The 21,974-nt window shown below is 41.2% G+C and overlaps 2 protein-coding genes and 1 long non-coding RNA gene across 4 annotated transcripts; 1 reads left to right on the top strand and 2 right to left on the bottom strand.

Annotated features, from left to right (window-relative positions):
* Nucleotides 1-663: 663 nt before the first annotated feature.
* On the bottom strand, nt 664-5,190 carry LOC116493531. 2 transcript variants are annotated; one of them, XR_004253774.1, is made up of 4 exons: nt 4,853-5,190; nt 3,191-3,326; nt 2,643-2,744; nt 664-2,079 (listed from the first exon to the last, which is right to left on the bottom strand). It is a non-coding gene; the product is annotated as an uncharacterized LOC116493531 (long non-coding RNA). The 2 variants fall into 2 exon arrangements; XR_004253775.1 differs by lacking the exon at nt 2,643-2,744.
* A 2,203-nt stretch (nt 5,191-7,393) lies between these two features.
* On the top strand, nt 7,394-9,829 carry LOC116493436 (nicotinamide riboside kinase 2-like). The gene is made up of 8 exons (XM_032194841.1): nt 7,394-7,539; nt 7,641-7,731; nt 8,015-8,060; nt 8,208-8,394; nt 8,609-8,680; nt 9,136-9,242; nt 9,457-9,548; nt 9,658-9,829. Exons 1-8 carry the CDS (start codon nt 7,514-7,516, stop codon nt 9,661-9,663), a joined length of 627 nt encoding a protein of 208 aa, XP_032050732.1. The 5' UTR covers nt 7,394-7,513; the 3' UTR covers nt 9,664-9,829.
* A 181-nt stretch (nt 9,830-10,010) lies between these two features.
* SQOR (sulfide quinone oxidoreductase) lies at nt 10,011-21,707 on the bottom strand. The gene is made up of 10 exons (XM_032194840.1): nt 21,650-21,707; nt 18,308-18,559; nt 17,558-17,728; nt 17,022-17,075; nt 14,849-15,043; nt 13,810-14,019; nt 13,135-13,318; nt 12,206-12,273; nt 11,074-11,252; nt 10,011-10,700 (listed from the first exon to the last, which is right to left on the bottom strand). The coding sequence occupies exons 2-10, from the start codon at nt 18,539-18,541 to the stop codon at nt 10,643-10,645; spliced, it is 1,353 nt and encodes a 450-aa protein (XP_032050731.1). The 5' UTR covers nt 18,542-18,559; nt 21,650-21,707; the 3' UTR covers nt 10,011-10,642.
* Between the last annotated feature and the right edge of the window lie 267 nt (nt 21,708-21,974).

Raw genomic sequence — 21,974 nt, 5'->3', positions numbered from 1 at the left:
CTACTTGGTTAATTTTAATGTAGTCCTATATAATACTGTATATTCTGTATACTGTATATTTACACTGTTTGGTTTACAGAATAAGGAGTAGGATTTTTCTACAAATAAGCTGAAAAACAGAATTATCTCTGTTGAATTATTTATAGGAAGAATAACTATCCTGATCCCCAACTTATTTGTAGTCATGCATACACCACTCTATTCTTAAATATACTGAACGAGTCTTCAGGAAATACTAACTCTCTCTAGCTTTTCTTGTAGTGTTAAAAAAAATATAACCCATTTTCTTTATCACTGCTGTCCTATGAAAGATGTGGGACATTAGATTTCTCTTTTACTCTTTTATGTGGTTGCTGAATGCGATGATCAGCTGTTGACTATTACAGAAAGTAGCATTCTCTTCCTCTTTGGCCCTTAAAGATGAAATATGGGACGGAAGCATGGGTAAAATGTTTCGTTTTATAATATAGAGACCTACTTTTCATGTTTTAAGTTACTTAATATACTCAGAATAGGCAGCCTAAGACTTAAGCAAAGCCAATTTGAAAAGTATCAGAAGCCACAAACATAATCATAGAAGTTAAAAATTTTTAAGTGGCAAAACTTTTTGTTCCTTATTTTTAATGAAAAAAAAAAAAAAAAAAAAAAAAAAAAAAAGGATGATCTTATGCCTAGAGCAAGAAAAGGAGAGTTGCACTGACTTGGGCTGTAACTGGTGCTGATTTGGCAGTAATTTAAACAATTGTATTTAGTTAATCCCACAACAGCAAACTTAAAAAGTTTCTGCACTGGCAGTCATTCATAATTTTAAGTCAGAGAACAGTTGTCAGTGATGTGATAAAAAGAAAATCTCTATTTCAGCAGTTTTGACAGTTCTTACTAATTTTTCTATTCAATGATATAAGAAAGAAACTGTAGTTTGGGTATGGCTAAATATTCATATTTTTGAAGTGCTGAAACTCTAAGAGACAGTTTCCATTTAATATTCTCCTGGCTCTATCATTTAAACCACAGTTAATTTAACTCATATAATTTAAAATCATATATAAGAAAGACTTAATTTCAAAACCATTTTCTTAGATGAACTGAAGGAGACAGAAGCAAGAGATACCCCTTCCAGTTCTGTGCAGTTATAATTACAGATAGGTAATACAGACAGATCTTAAATGTAGTTAGCTTGAAGTTCCATAGAATTCATGCAAAATTAGCATAAAGTTTTGAGCATGTTGTAGCACCACTTCAAATTAACTGATACCTAATATGATTAGTTTTGTTGTATTAATACCTGTCAGTTATACTAGTGCACATAAAGAGGAGAGGCAGGCTAGTAACAGAGAAATGCTTGTTTTTCTAAGCCTCATTTGGGAGTGGGCAGGTCTGTAAAACCTGCCTTTTTAGCTACAAAAGTGTTATCACAGCAAGGCAGAAGTTTCACTGGGTTTTGCAGACTCAGCTAGTTACATCACATTAGAGTTGGTTCGCTATTGAAAGTCATAGAGAAAAATACTGAAGTATAGCTCAGTAAATTAACACCTTAATTGTAAGCCATCCAAAAATTAGGTAAAGTGTTATAGGCTACACGATCCTACTTAGAAATTCAATTTAGCCCACATACAAAGTGCAGATATGTTATCTTCCAATTAAAAAAAAACACAAAAAACAATCTTGCTTCCTGAGGGGAAGAGAGAGACCAAAACCCCAGACAATTCATGCCAGCTTCCAATCCCATCCTACAAGACAACTTTGAGGTTTTTGGAACAGCCAGGAAGTCATCCAGTGACAAATTACTGTTGCTACTACAACACCACCACAACAGACCATTTTAAGGATAATTTCCAGTAACTCCTTCAGAATGCTATTGTGCAAAGAACGCAAACGCTCACACTGACCTATTATAATTCAAGTACTCTCTCTACTTCATGATAAAGAGGCTTTAGAGAAAATGAAAGCACAGCCCAGGAGATCTTCTTAAGACAGGGCAAATGTCAAAATTCTTTCAATTTCCTATAGCTCAGCAGTTGCAGAAGTGCCATTTGTATAACCACCTTTAGACTTCACGTGGTCCTGAATTGATGCAGTCTAGACAAAGAAGGGGTAGAGTGAGTTAGAATTAGAATATTCATCTTACAAAGTCTGGTTGTCAGAGCAATTTCCAAAAGCATAAATTTGAAGAAGCAGACAGTGCTAGGTTCCAATAGCAATGAGGAGAAATAGCAACTTTAAAAAAAAATAAAAATCTTCCAGGTTGTTTTTAAGTCAGTGTTCAAAATGGATATTGCTGTCCAAAATCCAACTATTCTTACATCTCTTACCTTGGGACAACCTTGATTTTTGGGTGATGCGAAATCTGGACCTAGTATCAAGTGCTTCCACCCACAGAATCATTATCCCAAAAGGTTCCCTTCACATGTAGAAACACTGGGGACTGGATGGACTGTTTTGTAGAACATATCTTCTACAGTATTTTATGCTTACAGACAAAGGGGCAATTCTGTTCTGAAGCAATTCGGGGTGGGGGGGAGGTAGGGTGAACATGAAGACAGATGTTTTTTTCTTTTATGATATTATCTAGTATTTCAGTATTTAGTAGCTCTACAGGCTACTGAGCTGAGATTCCTGCTTATTCAAGAGTGCACACTTACTGATGAAGAGTCACTACTCATCTCTCTTGTCCCAACATGAGCATTGTGGACAAAGTTCATTGGCTCCCCTATCATGTTCCGGTCCAGTCTCCGACACCTCTTCTATAAGAAGGAAGATGTGTTTCTACTCAGAAAATATAAGGCAGCTTTCAGACAGAAACAAGGAGTGGCAAACAAATTAAAAATACAGTCAGTTCTGACCCCCAGTGACTCCTTGGGGCAACCAGGCTGAAGCTTCACACTGGTCACACTATGAGAGGGTCAAACTCACCTTTCTTACTGCTACTTGATTTTTAGCAAAAGCTTTCCTGAATTTTGAAAAAGTCAGTCCCCCTACACATAGGGTCTGAGAACTGCAAACAATCATACAGGCAAAGTTTTGGGAAAAAACGTATAGAGCTTGAACACAGCATAACATGTCCATTCTTAGCTTTTCCATTACCTAGTCTAATTTAATCAAAACAACATGATAGTAAAAGTGTTCTATATTATAACCAAGAGATAAAATTACAAATGTGATAAAAGATAGAAGTTGTGCATCTACCTACCAGCTGTTGTTATTCACCATTGCACCAGTTAAAACAAACCAGGAATTCAATCATTATGTTTTCAGTAGGTTATACAATCTTGTTACTTAATTATTTCTCTGGGAGTTAAAGCAGTACAAGGACCAAGATGTGGTTCCTAAAGTGAACATAGGAAAGAATTGCTTGAGCAGATTCACAGAAAAAGATCATAGAAAGAATCTGGTGAGTATACCTAGAAATAAATTGTTTAATTTATACTAAAATATTGGTAATAGTTAGTAATATACTAAAATTTTGGTAACAGTTATTGAGCACCAGACATTTCAACAAGACTGAAACAAGCCTGTAAGAGAACTGTTTTAGACATACTTACATAGAGCAGCAGTATCAATTTAAAAATCAGTATGTTCACGTCAGAAAACAGCATGACAAAGCATGTATATTTATTCCCAGACAGAAAATAGAATATATTCTAGTTTCTGTAAAGAAGTGTAATTAAAGCAATACAAGAACTAAACTAAGTCTCGTTTAACAGCCAATGACCCTGTTGTAACTAGAGCTGGCCAAAGCTTCTCAACTATTTAGTATTTCGGGAAAGAACAGCTTAGAAGCACAAGGGATTGAATGCTTAAGCTTCACAAATATTTGCAAAACAAAGTATTCTTATGTCTTACATAGCTGCTCTTCACAGACACGTGGAGTTCTTTTTACCTTGAACTTCTTTAACTCCAAAAAGCCATTAAGCCAGAAAAGAAGAGCTTTTTATATTGGCAACAGAACCAGTTCCTCAGACAGAGCCCAGACATTTCCATAAACTCCCCCTATCACAGGCATTTTTTATGTAGCCCCGCAATTACATAATTAGCACATCAATTTCTTTCACCTTTGTAGTTTTATTTCACTTTATCACTTCTCACACTTCAAGCAGATTTTTTCAATTTCTGCCATTTATCTTTCAAAGTGTTTGTGACATCTGCTCCTAGCTTTAGGTGATATGATACATTATTGCAGAAATGAAAACTTCCATTTTATCCTGTGTGGTTTTAATACAACTCACTAGCTGCCAACATTATCATTTTTCACCCTACTTCACTCTCTCACAAAGGCCTTTATCACCACTAATGCCTTGTATGGGTGCAGCAAAGAAGGGACAGTGGTCCCCACAACCGCAAGAACATGCAGAAACCAAAGCTTTTGCCCACACTTCACAGAAGTTGCAGACTATTTGGGTTTATTGCATGTTAAGAAGATTATCAAAGCTAAGATTTTCTTAAAAATCACAAAGTGTGTAGCTGTACCCTAATAACCTATTTTGAAAGCAGACTTACTGGGGGTGAAATGAGTTTACCAGAGTCAAATTAGACATGGGAACATCCCCATCCCAAAATAGTGGCCGTACACCTGCTCTCCTCCTGCTGTACCCTGCAGCCTTCAGCCTCAGCAGCACATACCTGCATGTCACCCATGGCTTCAGGCATCCTGCTGGGTGCCACCTCCTCATTCAAGCACTGGCAAGCAGCCAGCTCCTGCCTTGGCAACCCCAACACATTTGCAGTTGATAATCCTTGATTATAATCCTGACGGCTAAGCTAGACCACTTTGGTGTGAATCTGCACCCCGGGATGATTCCTTTGCTTGGTAACTTGCTGCAGAAGTCTATCTGGCAGTGCACTTTATGCTTACCTACAGGTGTCAGAAAAGGAGAATGGAAGCCAAAATGGCGCTCTGGTTTGGCAAGAGATTTGTACAGCAATGCAGTTTTCTCAGTGCTACTCATCCAGTCCATGGCTCACTTCCACTCCTGCAGCAGCCCTGCAGGTGTCATCCTGGCAAAGAGTAGTGCTAAATGTCTTCCTGTTGTGTTCTGCAACAGGGCTCTTCTTTTCCTCTGCATGAGTCAGGGTGTCATCCTCCAGAACAGGAATGTCCGCACAAGGGCACGGGACACCGCCTTCCTCCTGGAGACTCAAGGTTTCCACAGTAACTGGAAGAATTTAAAAAACATCTTAATGTGCTCAGGCTCGTCCAAGACTAATAAAAGCCAACAAGAATCCCAAAACTGAGAAGAAAACAACGTTTTGTAACTGTTGGCACACAGACCAGAACCAGACAATATCCTGTTGTTCTTTTTCTCTGTTTTTCCCCATAGCAGCAACAGCATCAAGAAGAGAGGGATAAAGGGCCAGGGAAATGGCTAGCACACACAGACACAGATGTTGAATGTGATGGGCAGGATACACAGCCATGCTGCAGTCTGTGGAGTTAAAGTGCCCCAGAGCTTTATGAACGTTAAGATATATTTTGATATATTTCACTGAATGTAACACTCCCACCATTGCTATGCATTAAAAAGTATTGAAAATATTTCTGTGTTTTACTTATACTATATTACTAATACTATATACTAATTCTATATGAAGTGTAGAACGTTCTCCTGAATGAAAATAAAAGGATCTCCCCTTTCCATTGACAAGCGCCATAATCTTAATAACAGACTAAATGCATCTATTCTCCACAATTGCCCTACAGACTCAAGGTCTGGTCATGGCGAATCCTTGACTCAAGCTGCTGGTGAAAGGCAATGAGTGCAAAGTTAGCAGCTGCTACCTCACCTCAGCTGAAGGCTGGTTCCCCTTGTGACTCGTGGGAAACGGACTCCACAATCAATACCATTGTACAGTAGGTCTGTCTATTCAGCGCTGGGCAGCACGGGGGGTAGTCCCACCAAAGTCGTGTGCACCTGATGCAGCAATTTGCCATGATTACATGCAGCAAAGAGTTACAGATGCATGAAGTTTCACAATGTGCCTATACATATTCATAACCTATCCCCACTTCATATTAAAACTAGTTCCAAGGAGTCATTTCCATAAACTCCTCCCATCTGCGCTTGCAGTGTATCCTGGTGGGGGTCGTGGGGATGAAGACTGATGACTCTTCCTCGTCACCGCTAGTTGACCTCTTGTCTTAGCGCAGACTCAGTTGCTCCTTGGCTCTTGTCCATCTGCAGGACCAGTTTCTGCCACTTTCTTAAGATAGGCTCACGCTCCTAATAGGAGACTGACCTTGGTAAGGGGCCCAGGGCTTCTTGTTTTAGTTAATTTGCACAATGCACCATAGTTGGCAAAGACATGAACTAGCACGCTGGTTTAATGCCGTCAGTGCTCTATCTCTATTTGATAAGATTCTCCTAACTCCCTCTCTCACTTGCCCTGCCCACACCAAGCTGTTAAATCCTGGCAGCTTCTGAGCCCAATTGTCCTTTTAATTCCTCCAGCTCTGTCACCACTGGGTTGACGGGGAGAACAGTACTTCAGGCTGACTGCCCTTCTAAGATCTCATTGTTTTGCACCTGTAATTTGTGCATTATCCTGACTTTGCTCGTTTTACTTATATTGCGCTAAAATCCTGAAATGTCTGTATGGTTACAGAGCTGACTGGCATGGGCTGGGACAAAAAAATAATAATAAATAAAATAAAATAAAATAAAATAAAATAAAATAAAATAAAATAAAATAAAATAAAATAAAATAAAATAAAATAAAATAAAATAAAATAAAATGGAAAGTGGAACTTGTAGATAAAACTTGGTTTAATTCGCTTTGAGCATGGCGTGAAACTTGAGGTGCCTCAAAGTCACTTTGCTCGATGACAGGCGAAGATTTAACCAACCGAGCAGACCCAGCACACCAGAACCCTGACTTTGGAAGGGTCCCCGGCTGCCGAAGCCCTGCCGCAGCCCCGGGGGGCAGCCCCTCCGCAGCTAATTGCGGGCCCCTAATTACAGCCAGGGTCAGGGCGTCCCGCGGGCCGAACCACCGCAGCGCCTGAGGGGGGCCCCTGGGCCGCACCCCCCCGGGTTTCCTCCCCCCCCGCTGTTAGGGCGCGTTGGTGCAGCCCCAGGCGCGGCCACCTCGCCTCCAATGAACGCCGCCGAGCGGCCGAGCCGCGGCCCTATCGGGCGCGAGTCGAGCGCTCCTCGCCCAATGGGCGCGAGCCTCCCCGCGCCGCGCCGCTCCCCATTGGCCACGGCGGGGCGGAGGCCGCCCAATGGGCGCGCGGGCGGAGGAGGGGAGCCGCGTGCAGCGGGGGTTCGCGTCCCTTTGCGGAGCGCTGCGGCGCGGCGCGCACCGGCCCTGCTGCTCCCCGCTGCCGCCAGCATGGCGCGGCCCCGCAGCTGACGGCGGGCTCCCGGCCCTCTCCTCCGCCCGGCCCCTCTCCTCCTCCTCCTCCTCCCCCGGCCCCGGCTCGGGCCCGTAGGTGGCCGCTCCCGGCGGCGCCGGCTTCCCCAGCCCCGACCCCTTCAGGCTTCGGTAGCCGGGACGGGCGGCTCCCGGCCGCGCCATGAGCATCGTCATCGGCATCGGCGGGTGAGCGGGGCTGGGGCGGGCGGCGCCGTGTGGCGGCCGGGGCGGGGCGGGGCGGGGCGGGGGGGTCCCGGGGCTGAGCTGCCCCCATCGCGCTCCCTCAGGGTCACCAACGGCGGCAAGACCACGCTCACCCGCAAGCTGATGCAGGCCCTGCCCAACTGCAGCGTGGTGCACCAGGACGACTTCTTCAAGGTGAGGCGGGGCGCGGGAGGCGGCGGGTCCCGCCTCGGGCGCGGTGCGGCTGGAGGAGGCGCGGGCGAGTGGCCGTGTCGGTGGGAGGCTGCAGGGCTGGCGTGGTTATCTGGGACTCCTGCTCGTTATCTGCATGCGGGGAAACCTGGTGGAGGGTTAAGATTTCTGTTTTTTAGCTTCAAGCTTCAGTTCTTCTGTTTTTGGTTTTTCTTGCTTTGAAATGGGGATCTAGCTCCCTGGTAGCTGTGCTGACCAAGCAGGTGTTTTCTTATCGCTGTTTCAGCCTCAAGATGAAATAGAAGTTGAAGATGGGTTTAAACAGTATGATGGTAAGGCTTTGTTATGGTGTTATCAAACAAAGTGTAACTCAAAAACTTTAAGTACTTTAATCCTTTACATGCATTTTTCTGTGTACAGACTTTGTTGCTAGATGATGTTTAATTGCTTGTTAATGGTAGTTGTGTGTTTTGTCTTAGTGATTAGTGCATTAGATATGGAGGCTATGATGAATACCATCAATGCTTGGGTAAGAAACCCAGTCAAGTTCGAACGTTCTCATGGGATCAACAACACGCTGGATGCCCAAATCTCACCAGACAGGGAGGGAGGAGATAAAACAATCCACATTCTTATTGTTGAAGGCTTCCTACTTTACACCTACAGGTAATCAAGTTATGATTTCATATATCTTGATTTTTATATGAATTATGTGATTTAACACAATAAAGTGTTGTTCTAAACCAAGAGTTAGCAGCTGATATTGACTAATGGTGTCACTAGACTGAAGACAGCTCCAGGGAACATGGATGTAGTGTTACCTTTCTGTTTCTTGCTACTAATGAAACAGATTAGCTGCAACCAGATGTGTCTCTTTCAGGCCACTGATTGATATTTTCCACCATCGGTACTTTCTTTCCATTCCATATGAAGAGTGTAAAAGGAGAAGAAGGTAAGTTTATCTGTGTAAGTTCGTTTGCTACCTTTCCTACCTGTCTTATGCAGCTCAAGACTTTCTTTCTCTTTAAAAGTTTTTTTAGATATGAAAGGATTAACACTAATGCAGGTACTGTATTGAAAAACTGTAGCTTCTTCCACTGGACAAGCCCAAAAGGTTTCTAACAAACTATTGTGTACATGAGATCAGTGCTCAGTGTAAGATCAGTCTTTTATTGGAATCCTTTCTATGTCTTGCATGCTTTGGACCAGCCCATCAAACTCCAACTTTTTTTTTCAGTATCTCTGCAGCTGTATCTGTTTTCAGCTGATGCCAAAGACTAACTTTTAAGCTCAAAAACTACACTGAATGCAACAGATTCAGGCTAGGGTGTAGAAAAAATGAGTGCATGATATGTCATTTGCCTAAACAGTAACTAGACTACTCTTGAATAATGTCTTAATTTACAGTTCGAGGAATTATACTGTACCAGATCCACCTGGATTGTTTGATGGCCATGTTTGGCCTATGTACGTAAAGCACAGGAAGATAATGGAAGATCTTGGTGTTGATGTGGGTAAGCCTTCAATAACAAAAGTACTTTTGTAAGATTGTTTGAGGGAAATGCTTGTCAAGTTTAGGATATACATGCTAGTTAAGTGTAAGAGAAGAGTTGAAACTGTTGCATGGAGTATATTTTTCTAGGAAGTCAGGTGCATGCCCTTTTAAATCAGGATCTGTCAGGCTTACAGAAGCATGATTCTATTATAGCTCTCTTATTTTACATTAAGTGCACTTGAATGGAACAAAATCAAGGGAGGAGCTGTTCAATGAGGTGTATGGGCAGATCCAAAATAAGATTGAAGAATTACTTAACATGCAGGTATGTGTTCATGCTTGTAATTGGAACTCAAAAGCAACCCTTTAAATGGCTATGTTTAAAACCAAGAAGCTATAACTTCAAATACATTCATGTCTGTATTCCTGTTTAGAAATAAGTTGCTTGGGATTGAAGATGATTCCTGTTTGCTCTGAGCTGTCTACCTGACTGCTACTAAAGTTCCAGCTTCTGTGAAGACTCAGTTATTGGATTTGACTTTTTGTTCAATTTCCCCTGAAACCGAGTTACACATGGCCATAATAAAAAAAAGTATTTCCCCCTCAGCTGTTGTCTTAATTTATGCTTCAACCTAGTACATGTCCTCAGCTGATTTCTTTTCACAATCTCCTGTCTATTGAGAATTCTATTTATGTTCATAAACTATAGTAGTAAAACATAACAAAGGTGATGCTAGTTCGCACAACACTGCTAATGTACATAATACATATTTATGTGACACGGGTATATGTAAAACACAAAGCTTTATATGGGGAATTAGCATGTAGGAGACTTTTATGAATACATCTGCTTTCATTAGTTGGAGAAACAAGTTCCTGTAATTGATAGGGTAAGAGAGAAGCTGAATAGTGCAACTATGTTGAGTCTGATCTGAGGAAAAAGGTTAGGGTTATAGTGATATATCTAAACAAATCTGGAAAAGGAAGATTTAATCTGCACTAATTTCTATAGTCCATCTGCAATGGTTTTTGCTGAAGAAATTTGGACTGAGGCTCCTCAAAAACGAGAGAACGAGTTGGTTTTACTAGTGTGCAGAGTCACTGAAAAACTGTTCCATTATATAAATTTATAGTCAATGATTGCTGTAGAAAATGTAGCATCCTGTAGTTTAAGGCAACCTCAAACTTAACTTCAATTTCCAGTGTACATACAGAATCAGCTTAAGGCTTTGGTTTACATAGAAGAGCACTGAGTGTATAGTAAGGCTTAACCCCTAGTAGATAGAAAGTGAATTTGGTGTAAAAGCTGCTTCCTTTAAAAAAGTCTGTCTATTAAGTGGTTGTCCAAGAGGGAGTATGAGTACTTGTGCAGTATGGCCACTCCTTTTGTTCCAAGAGTTTTGGCTGTTATCTGTTACTTTACTTCAAGCCCAGATGCATTAGTTTCCTGATAGGAGCTGGTCCTCCCCAGTATCCCCTAGAAAGGGAGAAAGTTGTTTCATCACATCAAAGTCATATCTGCATGTGTAAGGGGGGTGGGGGGAGAGAGATGTTTTACTCCCTTATGATACTTCCATTTACTAAGAGAGGAATGCTAGGGGTTTGTCTTGGAGAATCAGTTTTGCTTTAGCTAGGTTGTTTCAACTTGGCCAACGGCTGTCCTTTTGTAAAATTCAGTATTGTTCTTGCACAAGCCCCCTGTTACTAGCAAAGAATGCTCGAAGTTGAAGTTCACTGTACAATTACTGTTCTTAAAAGAGCTTGTTATCCAGAACAGGTACTGGTACCTGTACCTGGCTTTGTTCTGCATGATCACACCACCTATGCCTCCTCAGACTTAAAATACTTACTTGAGTAGTGCATTCCAATAGAGAAAGGGCATCATATCAGCTTTCATATGGTACATGGTTATCCTCTCCTTACTCTGGTCAATGGGAAAGGTCTCCAAAGGCTGAGCATTGTAGTCAAACTCTGCTAGAATGACCTTGTTATAGCCTGTTACAAGTGGGCAGGAAGTATATCCATCGTACTGGAAGGAAGAATACACCATTTATGTTCATCTGAGTAAAGGCTAGATGCTTAAGTATTGCAAGTTATATGATTAACATTAATATACCAAAGTAAGGTTCTAGGAGGTTTCTGCACTTAGTGTTAATTCTAACAGGCTTAAAAGGCTGACAGTTATGAGTTGATAATCATAATAACCAAGCTATTTTCTTTCAGTTGCAGATTGTGTATTTACGTAATGACACTACTTACATTAGAATGTACCTAAACAATTGCCTAAAGGGCTTTGTGTCATTAATTGCTGGCTATTACTGTAACCAGCAGAAAAGATGACCAGTAGATAAGGACAAGAGCTGGTGCTGGCTTTAACGGACAGAATATAAACAGGTTCTTAAATATAGTCTTAAGAATTTCCAGGGGTTCACTGCAGTATGGACTGATACTCAGGTCAGTACCCCAGGAATATTAACTGAGGAGCTGTGCCTAAAATGAGAGCTGTCTCAGAGAAAGAAAAAAAAAAACAGCCACAGGCTTAACAGCTTCTGGAATACAAAAACTTCCACTTGCCTCCTTAGAAGATCATGTTCTGAACATGTGAGACAAGCTGAACAGATATAATAGGGTTTGTGAGGGTTTTCTTGGAGTAGGGATTATACTAGCCAACACTCTTAGTCCAACTAAGTCCACCTGCATTGTCAATGTACCCAGCCCAATCAGCTTTTCAACTTCTTCCAAATCAGAAGGAAGGAAATAGATCATGCTTTTAAAGACAATACCACAAATATGAATTGTGCTATGAAATTACTACTATGACATCAGTAATTAGCCATTTAGCACCTCTACTGCTGACATGAAGCTCTTTCTGTCTTCAGTTCATGCAGTTTAACTGACTGTCTTAGCAGAAATTCCTGCATGAGAGTGGGTGTAACATTCAAGACAACTTCCCCCTAAGACAAAAGCTGTCTTAAAAGATACCTTTTTAGTTGGCAACTGGTTCTTCATTACCAGGGAAATAGTTTTATCAAGCACTCCAGACTGGGCAGCTAGATAAGGAAGAGAAGAAAAAAAAAAGTGTATTAAGGCTTTGCTTTACACAGTAATTACTGTCGTTCTACTTTAGACAAATTGCTTTAGACAGCAATTACTGTCATACTGCTAAGCAAGCAGTAGTAGCTCGTAGCGTTAGACAATTGAGCTGTAATTGAACATATATGTCAAATCAGTCTGCAAATTTTACAGTCCCACATAAAGGAAAAAAATAAATCACACTTGCAGTAACATTTTGGCCTCATTGTTTCCAACTGTGAAGGCTTAACAAAACTTGAGCTATATGTTTTTAGCCTATACCCATTCTGCCATGCTGAATTATACTTGTCAAGTCTTCTCAAACACTGAAGATTCCAGCACACTGAAGTTTGCTGCAAGAGTTGCCTATACCACTCTTCACATTACTCTATAGACCCTTGGATTTGATTTTCTTTCTTTTAAAGTTACAAGACCATATAAAGCATTTTTATATTGGACGCTGTGACTGCAAGAACGAACACGTGATTCCTCAGTAGACTTATCAGCTGACACATATGCATGAGCTGCTAAGATAGAGTAGAAAGTCTGGGTACTGAAAAATGACAACACAAGAGTAGCATGTTCATTTTATGTCATTCTGTGACCACAGAAAATAGGATTAGTCAAGCTGTCAGGCATCTAAAATGAGAACTGGGGGGTTAATGGCATCGGTACAGTCTTCAGCTCATCAGTTGGTCCAGGAGACTTAAGTCTTAGAAAGATGGAAAAAAATTGAAGTTCAGGCCTCAAGAGTAACAAACAAAACAACCGTCTGATTTAAAAGCTTACTGTCACTCCCACACTTCCCACTGCACACACAAACATGCACAGGCCTTTACCTACAGCTGCAGCAGTTTTTGATGTTGGCAGGTTGGTGCAGTCTCCAATACCAAAAACATTAGGATACTTTTTATGTTGTAGAGTTTCCTTATTTACATCTACCCAGCCGATTTCATCCGAGACAGGGCTGTTGATGAGTACATCAGGTGGCCCCATTGGAGGTGTGACATGAAGCATTTCATACTAGACAGACAGAAAAGGCACTAAGTGTCTAGTTTATCAGAGCAAATCGTACTTGTATTGATGTAAGGAATTAAAAACAGTATGAAGAATTATTTTTTATTTTAAACATGGGTATATAGAGTGAAACTTTGATCACAAATTTGAAGTGCATCCTTTCCAAATTCTTTATTAACATGAACCTTATCAGGCAACTCCATGTAAACTGGCCTAACAGAAGTTTTCTTTCCTCCATATATATGCCTGAGACATTCCCAAATTATACTAACAAGGCATACAGGACTTCAGGCATGGTTTATTAAGTCATTTACCCTGCCCCCGCTTCTTTCCACCTTAGTTTCAAAATTAAATCTTCTGAAATTAAACGACAAGGTACCACAAGGAGGAAATGGCAGTACACAATAGAGCAACAGATTACATTGTTATACTGTGGCAGTTACATTACAGTACATACAAAGAAGAAGGACCAAACCAGAGGCCTGAAAGCTTCTCACCTGATGAACTTCAGTCACTCCAGGTTTGTCCAGGTTTTCAAACACAGCTTCCTGCTTGTCTGCTCGAACTTCAACAAGGTTCCGTTTATAGTTAACAGTAATATTTCTCTCCTTTATTATTTCTGTCAATGCATCAGCATACTTTTTAACACCAAATATGACACCGAGTGAAGTGTTGAACAGTATGTTCGCTTTGGGTCGTTTTCCTGTCTGCACAGAAAAATCAAGTGAGCCTTTTCTATTTGCAAAGATAAGCTACCAGAAGCAAGAGAACAATGCCACTGTCCTGAAAAGTTAATAGAACAGTGCAGTTCAATAATTAATGTAGTAGTAACATTAGAACTTTTCAGATACAGTATTTCAGAGCATGTTAGAAGCCAGACAGGATACATCCTTGTACCTTAATTCCTATGATACTTTACCCCTTCAGAGTAAGGTACTGAAGATGTCCCCCACAGAAATTGCTAGGGAAAAGAGATGGCTGCAATTTGTTGAACGATGCTGTATGCAGGTTAAACATCTGTAGTAGCATTCTGAAACCGTCAATTCTATGCATTATTCAGATACCCAGTAGGTTGATCATGTAATTTTAAAACATATATGGAGCCTGACACTTCTACTTGAAGCTCCACTAAGCTTGCTTTATTTAGCCACTAAGCTTGCTTTAGTAGGCACTGGCTACTTAAAGCAACAAGAGTGACAATGTCAGCCAGTGTGATTTTAGTGTACCACCTGGAGTTAGGCTGAGAACAGTTGTATCAGTAGCTCACCAGAAGCAGGTTAAGCAGTTCATTCCGTATGAATTCTGAATTCTGCAAGTTTCTCCAGTAATAAATGCAAAATGCTTATGCACAATTCAGTTAGTTTCATTTAGTAAACATTAATAACAGAAAAGGCAACTTGGTCACTTTCATTTAATAATCCTGAGTCTTATTTCTCCCATGTGCTTTTTTATTTGTTTAAAAAGATGATAAAAACCTCTTAGCAAAAGCCCTCCATATCTGGTAAGAGACATTATCAGAGAGAGGAAAATACTTACTTTCCTCCAGTAGGCCTCTGATAAATACATGATTTTCTGAGGAGCCCCTGCACATTTCACTGGAGTGTTTGGGAAAGTGAAGATAGCATTTCCTTCCTTGAAATCTTGCAAAGCTTTCCATGTTTTCTCTACTGTATGAACTGAATAATTGGAACCTATTTTAGGGTGATGAAAACCCTCAGGCAAGCCTTTGATCTAAGGAAAAGAAAACAAAGGTTTAAATTACAGACAGCAAGAATTTTGTCTTCATCATCAAGTATTAAATGGAGACTTAAGAAACAGATATTTAAGAAAAAAAGAAAGCTAATATAAACCTACTAGTTGGTATTTTTGAAAATAAGAATCACAGAATCACAGAATTTCTAGATTGGAAGAGACCTCCAAGATCATCGAGTCCAACCTCTGACCTAACACTAACCAGTCCTCCACTAAACCATATCCCTAAGCTCTACATCTAAACGTCTTTTAAAGACCTCCAGGGATGGTGACTCCACCACTTCCCTGGGCAGCCTGTTCCAATGCCTAACAACCTTTGCAATTAAGTTCTTCCTAACATCCAACCTAAAACTCCCCTGACGCAACTTCAGCTCATTCCTCCTCATCCTGTCACCAGGCACATGGGAGAACAGGCCAACCCCCACCTCACTACAGCCTCCTTTAAGGTACCTGTAGAGAGCAATAAGGTCGCCCCTAAGCTTACCAACCAGATAGATATTTCCATCAAATTTTAGTAGTTGCAATATTTACTGAAATGACTGTGGTCTGCAACATCTGTACTGGAACTGTTCAGTGCAGAACCAGACACAAGTTTTTGTAGACTAAAGCATGAAAATCAGAGTAAGAACAGAAAAAGTCACTGCCACATCATTTTAAGTAAAAAACAAACAAACAAACACACACTAAAAAGCATTATGAAAGTTTATAAAGCGATTGAAACTTCTCACAATACTTAGTTGCAGATATCTGTATTTCCTAAGGTTATTTTGCTTCAGCTCTGTCTCCAATAATTATTTTCCTACTAGTACACCAGAGCATCTGTTTATGAGACAGGCAGTCGTCCCTCTTTCAAAATAATGGATTGCAGAACTTCTGAGAGATAACTGCGTCATGTTACATCACTGCAATGTGCTTAAGAGATTACAGTCTACAACACGAACTATGCTGCTAGTGAAGACAAATAAGAGCAACCATCTTTTTTAAAATGGCCACTTTGGTTTTAATGCCATATAAGCCTGTTACTATGAATTTTATTCACTAAACTCACCAAAGAGTAATAGTGATTACATGGATTCCTCTACCAAATACTGAATTTCTGAACACTGAATTTATTTTTTTCAAGTTGTACTGTAGAAATTTAAATGAAGACTGAGAGGGTCACTGAGCACAATGCAATTCCTCATTCCGCTGATATAATCAGCTGAATTCATCTTGTGTGACTCTAGTTAACTAAGACTAACTCTTTCTTTGTGTATGCATTAGGAGCTACTCAAAAAGAGAGTCAAATACATTATTAGTTACTACGTCATATGCTGGGCAGGTTAAAGCCAGGAGAGTCAAATCGCTCTAACACCTTGCCTTTGTGTTTTCCTCTTCCTATCCAGTGCTACGATTATTCTGGTGCCATACCATGAGTTTGAGTGCCACTGTAGAAAATGTACAAGAAAACTAATAGATGGGAAGGGTCCAAAGGCCTATTCACACACAGATGTAACAGCTGGTTCCTTTTGAAGTGTACCCTTTAAAAAAGGTGGTAGAGAGGGGTCAAATTGATTCTTCAAGACACATTTTACTAACTGCTGTGTGTTCCTCATTTCTGCTTACATTAGAGATGCCTCAGACTGCAGTCTGCATATCTCATTGTCTCATTACAGACTATACTTGATGTTCACATTTAACTTGCTGTCCCATCACCTGGTGTTGCCATAGAGGTGCCACAAAGCTACCCTAGAAGACCTCCCCATGGGTAATTTGACTTTTTACACACAAATATGTGGAGGGACACACTTAATACATTAGGCTGCCTTCTGGCTCTTTGATTCATACTAGCATTGTAGTATCCTGCAGTTAAAAAAAGAAAAAAAAAGTATACTAAAAAAACATTTACATTAGTGAGTCATGAAGGCATATAATGCCATTAAAACTAGTAAAAACATGATAACTATAGAAGAAGTACCTTTTCGTAATGCAGACTAATCCCAAGGGCAATTATCAGATACTTGTAAGATACCTGTTGTAGAGGGGGAAAAAAAATATTTTAGAGAAGAACAAAACCAACAAACAAAACATTATCTCAAAGAAAATTTAAGATGTCTGACAGCAATAGAGTCATAAGGCCAGGCATTATGAAAGTAAATGTTAAGCTGTAATAATAATTTATCATTAAAATGCTAACTGCATTAAGAGTTCTACACACAATTTTGCTATACAGGAAACCAAGTGTTTTGAGCAAACTATTCCACCTTTTGTATTCAGTTCTCCATAAAGAGGAAGAAGACTCATGATGATGATGTCTTAAGTTGAGGTTATTCTAACCTAGTTATCTGTAATAGTCATTAGAAACAGATTTTAGGATCAAGTACTTCTCATAAGACTAAGCAAATTTCCTAGCCTCCTCGGTGCCTGGGAAGGTTTTGCTCCATAGGTAGTTCCAAGAGTGATGGACAAACACCGAATAAGTGACTGAGACTAATGTTTTTGTGATGTTATTACCTTGACATCATTCTCTAGCCTGATGCAGTTCTTATCTGGATCCAGTGCCATAACTCGAGACTTAATCCACTCAACACCTTTAGGCATTACACTTTCTGTTGGACGTGCAGATGTTTCCAGCTGCTTTGCACCAGCACCAACCAGGGTCCACAATGGCTGATAGTAATGAGTCTGAAAGAAATGTTTAAATGACTAAGAAGAAATGTTTAGAAATTTAGAAATTTAGAATGAAAGAAATGTTTAAATGACTGTTTGCACACTGGAACAGGCTCCCCAGGGAAGTGGTCACTGCACCGAGCCTGTCTGAATTTAAGAGATTGGACTGTGCACTTAGTCACATGGTCTGAACTTTTGGGTAGACCTGTGCGGTGTCAAGAGTTGGACATGATGATCCTTAAGGGTCCCTTCCAACTCAGGATATTCTATGATTCTATGACTATTTAAGAACAGTTTAATTGACCAGTATTTAAGAACAGTTTAATTGATGCAGGTACATCACTTCAAATAGGTAGTAATGTGCTATTCTCAACCAAAGAGCTGTATAAATAAGCAAGAGTTTTGCCTGACAAAGCTGAACGGATGCACGCATCTCTATGATGGAGCAACAAATTTAATGTGAAGCTTACTGAAGGCAGGTTAGTTGGCTTCCTCTCCACAGTTCAAAATATGTGGGGCTGAAGAAGGGTAAGAACCGGATCAAACTGGTCACATATATAAAATGCTTATTGCTTCCAATGGGAGAAGTCTTACCTTACTTGGTTCAACAACAGCTACATTTTCTGCCCCCACTTTCCTCTTCATCCGAGCACTCATGCTGATTCCACCAGAGCCTCCACCCAGAACAAGTACTTCATAATAATCCTTGGCAGCACACCTGGCAGCTGTATGTAAACCAAGGGAGCTCATCGTATGTGCTCCTGGTTTCAGCAGCCATACGCCAGGACGGAGACAGGAACAGGACAGCGCTACTCCAATTGCTGCCATCTTTCAGTAAGCAGGAAGCTGCAAGATATGGAAAGGCACCAGTTAATGACAGAAGGCAGAGTTCCTATTTATTTATATGGCTAGATGAGTCTCCAAGGCAAGAATTGTAATACTAAACCTCTGTTACAGCCAAGATACTAAGTTTGCAGACTGATTGCAAGCAATTTGGGAAAAACATAAAAATTAATCATGGCCTCTGCCAGGAAATTAAAATTTCCTACAAGCAAATGAATTCTAACAAAGGGTAATAAATTTTTCAGCTTATTTTGGCAGGAAAGTGCATCTGATGCTATAGCATAGCTGATGCATTTGCTTTAACATTTATTGTTACACCAGCTGTAATATCACTACACCCTGAAGAGATGGGTGCCACAAGAAATAAAAGGATTTCCTACATTGCAGTGTGGTGTAGTTGTAGGATTTAATGTTGAAGATCACTGAAATACTGAACAAGCGAGTTGTGTAAAGTGCCATTCCACTGTTGGAAAGTAAATCATTACATTTGTATTTGAATGCCAACGTAGACCAGCATATGCACACAGTGGACATTCCCCTTCTCCCCACCTCTCAGGGATGCAAGCCATGATGGCAAGCATGCCAAATTTTCCAGTGCTATGTGCAAGGGTATGTGTACTAATTTGCTGTTGCAGGAGAAGGAGCCTTAGGCTTGACAGGAAAACAAAGTTCAGTGAAACAAGAGTTTACATCTTCCTAGATTTGGGATCTTTAAGTACACCTAAAATAGGTGTACTCTGTCCACGATCACCTCTTAGCATTTGTATCAGTAAAGCAGCTGGAAGCAAAGGTCAGAAACCCATCCTTATACTTGCTAGAGCTGCACCTTTTCACGTGACAAGGAAGAGTCAGAACCAGGAGGCGGTGGCGTCTTGACAACTGCAGTCAAGGGGATAGTGCAACTGTTTTACCTAAATGTCAGTTAATGTTAATCTCCAAACATGTTTCTCTCCCTGTGCTAGAGTAAAAAAGAACTATCCCTCTTCTGAATACATTGCCTGCACATGTTGAATATCAGTTTTTAACTTGTCAGCAATAAAACAGGTATAAACTCATTTTAATTCATTTCCTTATTGCAGCATTGCCAATAAAGAATGAATAAGCATTATAACCTGAAAATCAACTTATGACAAGATTTTCATGTGTACTTTCACCTGCCCGACTTTGTTTAATCCCTTGAATCACCAGGCAAGAACTGCAGCTTTTTCACTTCTAAAGGGTAAAATTCCTTTATGGAATTTACAGAGAGGAGTTTGAAATCTAGAACAGAAATTTCAAATATTAAAAAATAAATAAAATCCAAGGACAACTCCAAGAACTCTCTGCTACACTAGACATAGTTGACCAATTCATTCTGCACCTTCTGTGTTATATTAGCCTCACCTCTGTATACCCTAAATTCTTTAAGAAGTCCCATTATTACCTCTCAGAGTATAATTAGTTTGGGAAGGAGAGAGAAAACATGGGAGGTGTCCTCTGCAAAAACAATTTTATTCACTTTGTTTTAAAGGAAGTTTCCAAGATACAGACATTCTTCTCATCCTCTTCCCTGTAAAAAAACAGCAACTCTCGAGTGAGTTAGTTTCACTTTAGAAGGCTGTTTATTGTTTATCTCGTGCAGGCTGTTCTTGAAAGAAGTGGACAACCTGCTCAAGCATGCAGAGGAAGTTTTAGCCCTAGAAGTAAAAGTTAGCTGGTGTTAGATGTGTCGTGCTCTCTTCAAGTCAGAAAGGGGAATTTTTGTGACGAGTAATTTCTGCAACTTCCGTTTGTGACACAGTTTGAAGAGGTACATCCTGTTTCCCCAAGCTCATGAGCGAAGGGTTTTGGTTTGGTTTTATTAAACCAGCAGAACAGGCATTGTGGCCTGCTGGTTGACAATACACAGCATGTCCAGAAGAAAACTTCCTGTTTGTAGTGCTAAGTAAGGAATAATTATTCTCTCTGACCAAACAGATCTTGAAGTAAGCATGTTTGTAAGCATACTTACAAACACACAAAGACGTACCCTAACTACAAGCAGTCTAACAGATGATAATGCAGCATTATGTTGCTTTTAAGTTGTTTTAGAGCACACAAACAATCTGAAGTGCCATTTGCAGACAGGTGTTTAAAAACAAACAGCAAAATCCTTCATATTAAACTCTCAAATTAACAGGTGTATCAACAACACACCAGTCCTCTAATTTGGGTACTCTAATTTGAGAGCTCCATATTATCTGGTGTTTGCATGCCATCGAGCAGGTTAAAGTAGTATCAATAGAATACTGACTTCCCAGTTAAAAGCTAACATGTATAGGAAGCGCCTCTCCAGAATTAGTGACCTATGTACCTTTAAGAGACCAAGAAAGCAAAACACAAGAACTATCTTCATTAAGCTGCTCTTAAAAAGCAAACAAATAACATTTCTACAAGCATCATAGAGGGAACGATTGCCTTTTTTTTTTTTTTCTTTAAAGAGAAACCTTACTAAAACCGGGCTTATTAATTGATGCATTATAACCGAATATTTTTGTGCATTTTAGTCAATTGCCATCTCCACCCAACAAAGCAGACTCAGCAGCACAGGACAAGCACTCCTCAGCTAGTTCTGTGCAGAACCCAACGCAGAGCAGCTACAACCCACCCACGCACATTAAAGTTTCGGCTACAGCCTCAACCTCCCCCCAGCCAACGAACAAGCTCCGAGGGTGAAAGTTGTCTTGGGTTACGGTTCTGCACATATCGATGGCTGCAATTAAATAAAACCAACCTCTAATGGATGAAGACACGTCTAAAACAAGGCTGGTAACCACAGCCAGAGCGGCCAACGAGGGGCACCGAGGCTCAGAGGGGCGTTCTCACCCCCCAGCGCCACGGGTAAATCCCCCAGCCCCGGCAAACGCGGCCCGGGCCCCACAAGCCGGTCGCCCGCCAGCCGTGCGGGCTCGCCCAGAAGCCAAGGGGCCAGCAGCCCGGAGCCAGCACGGGCGAGGCGCGGCAGCTGTCAGCCGCGATGGCCCGGAGGGGGGGACGGGAGGGGGACACGCCGCACCCCCACCTCCCCCTCCCCCTCCCCACCGTTCTCGCCCACCCCCCCAGCCCCGCACTCGCCTGCCTGGTGCGCCGCCAGCCGGGCCCTGCGGGGAGGGAGGGAGGCAGGGAGGGAGGGAGACCAGGCGGGAGCGGGGCCGGGCCGGGCCGCCCCTGCGCGATAAGCGGCGCCTGCTGCCCGGCCGGAGCCAGCCCCCTCTTACAGCTCGCCACACTAAGGCTGGAGTCGCAGCACGTTAAACATATGTGAAAATAAAAAGCCAAGTGCCACTGGGAAAGCAGGCGGTAGCTCACCTGCACGCGTGAAGGAAGAGGAGCCTCCCAGCCCCAGTGCCAGGCTGCTCCTGTTCTGCCAGCTGCAGCACACTGCTGAGCCAGACCGTAA

This window comes from Aythya fuligula, chromosome 11, assembly GCF_009819795.1.
Source record: "Aythya fuligula isolate bAytFul2 chromosome 11, bAytFul2.pri, whole genome shotgun sequence".
NCBI lineage: Eukaryota > Metazoa > Chordata > Aves > Anseriformes > Anatidae > Aythya > Aythya fuligula.
The sequence above is the reverse complement of the archived record's forward strand: the minus strand, read 5'-3'. Positions and strand labels throughout refer to the sequence as shown.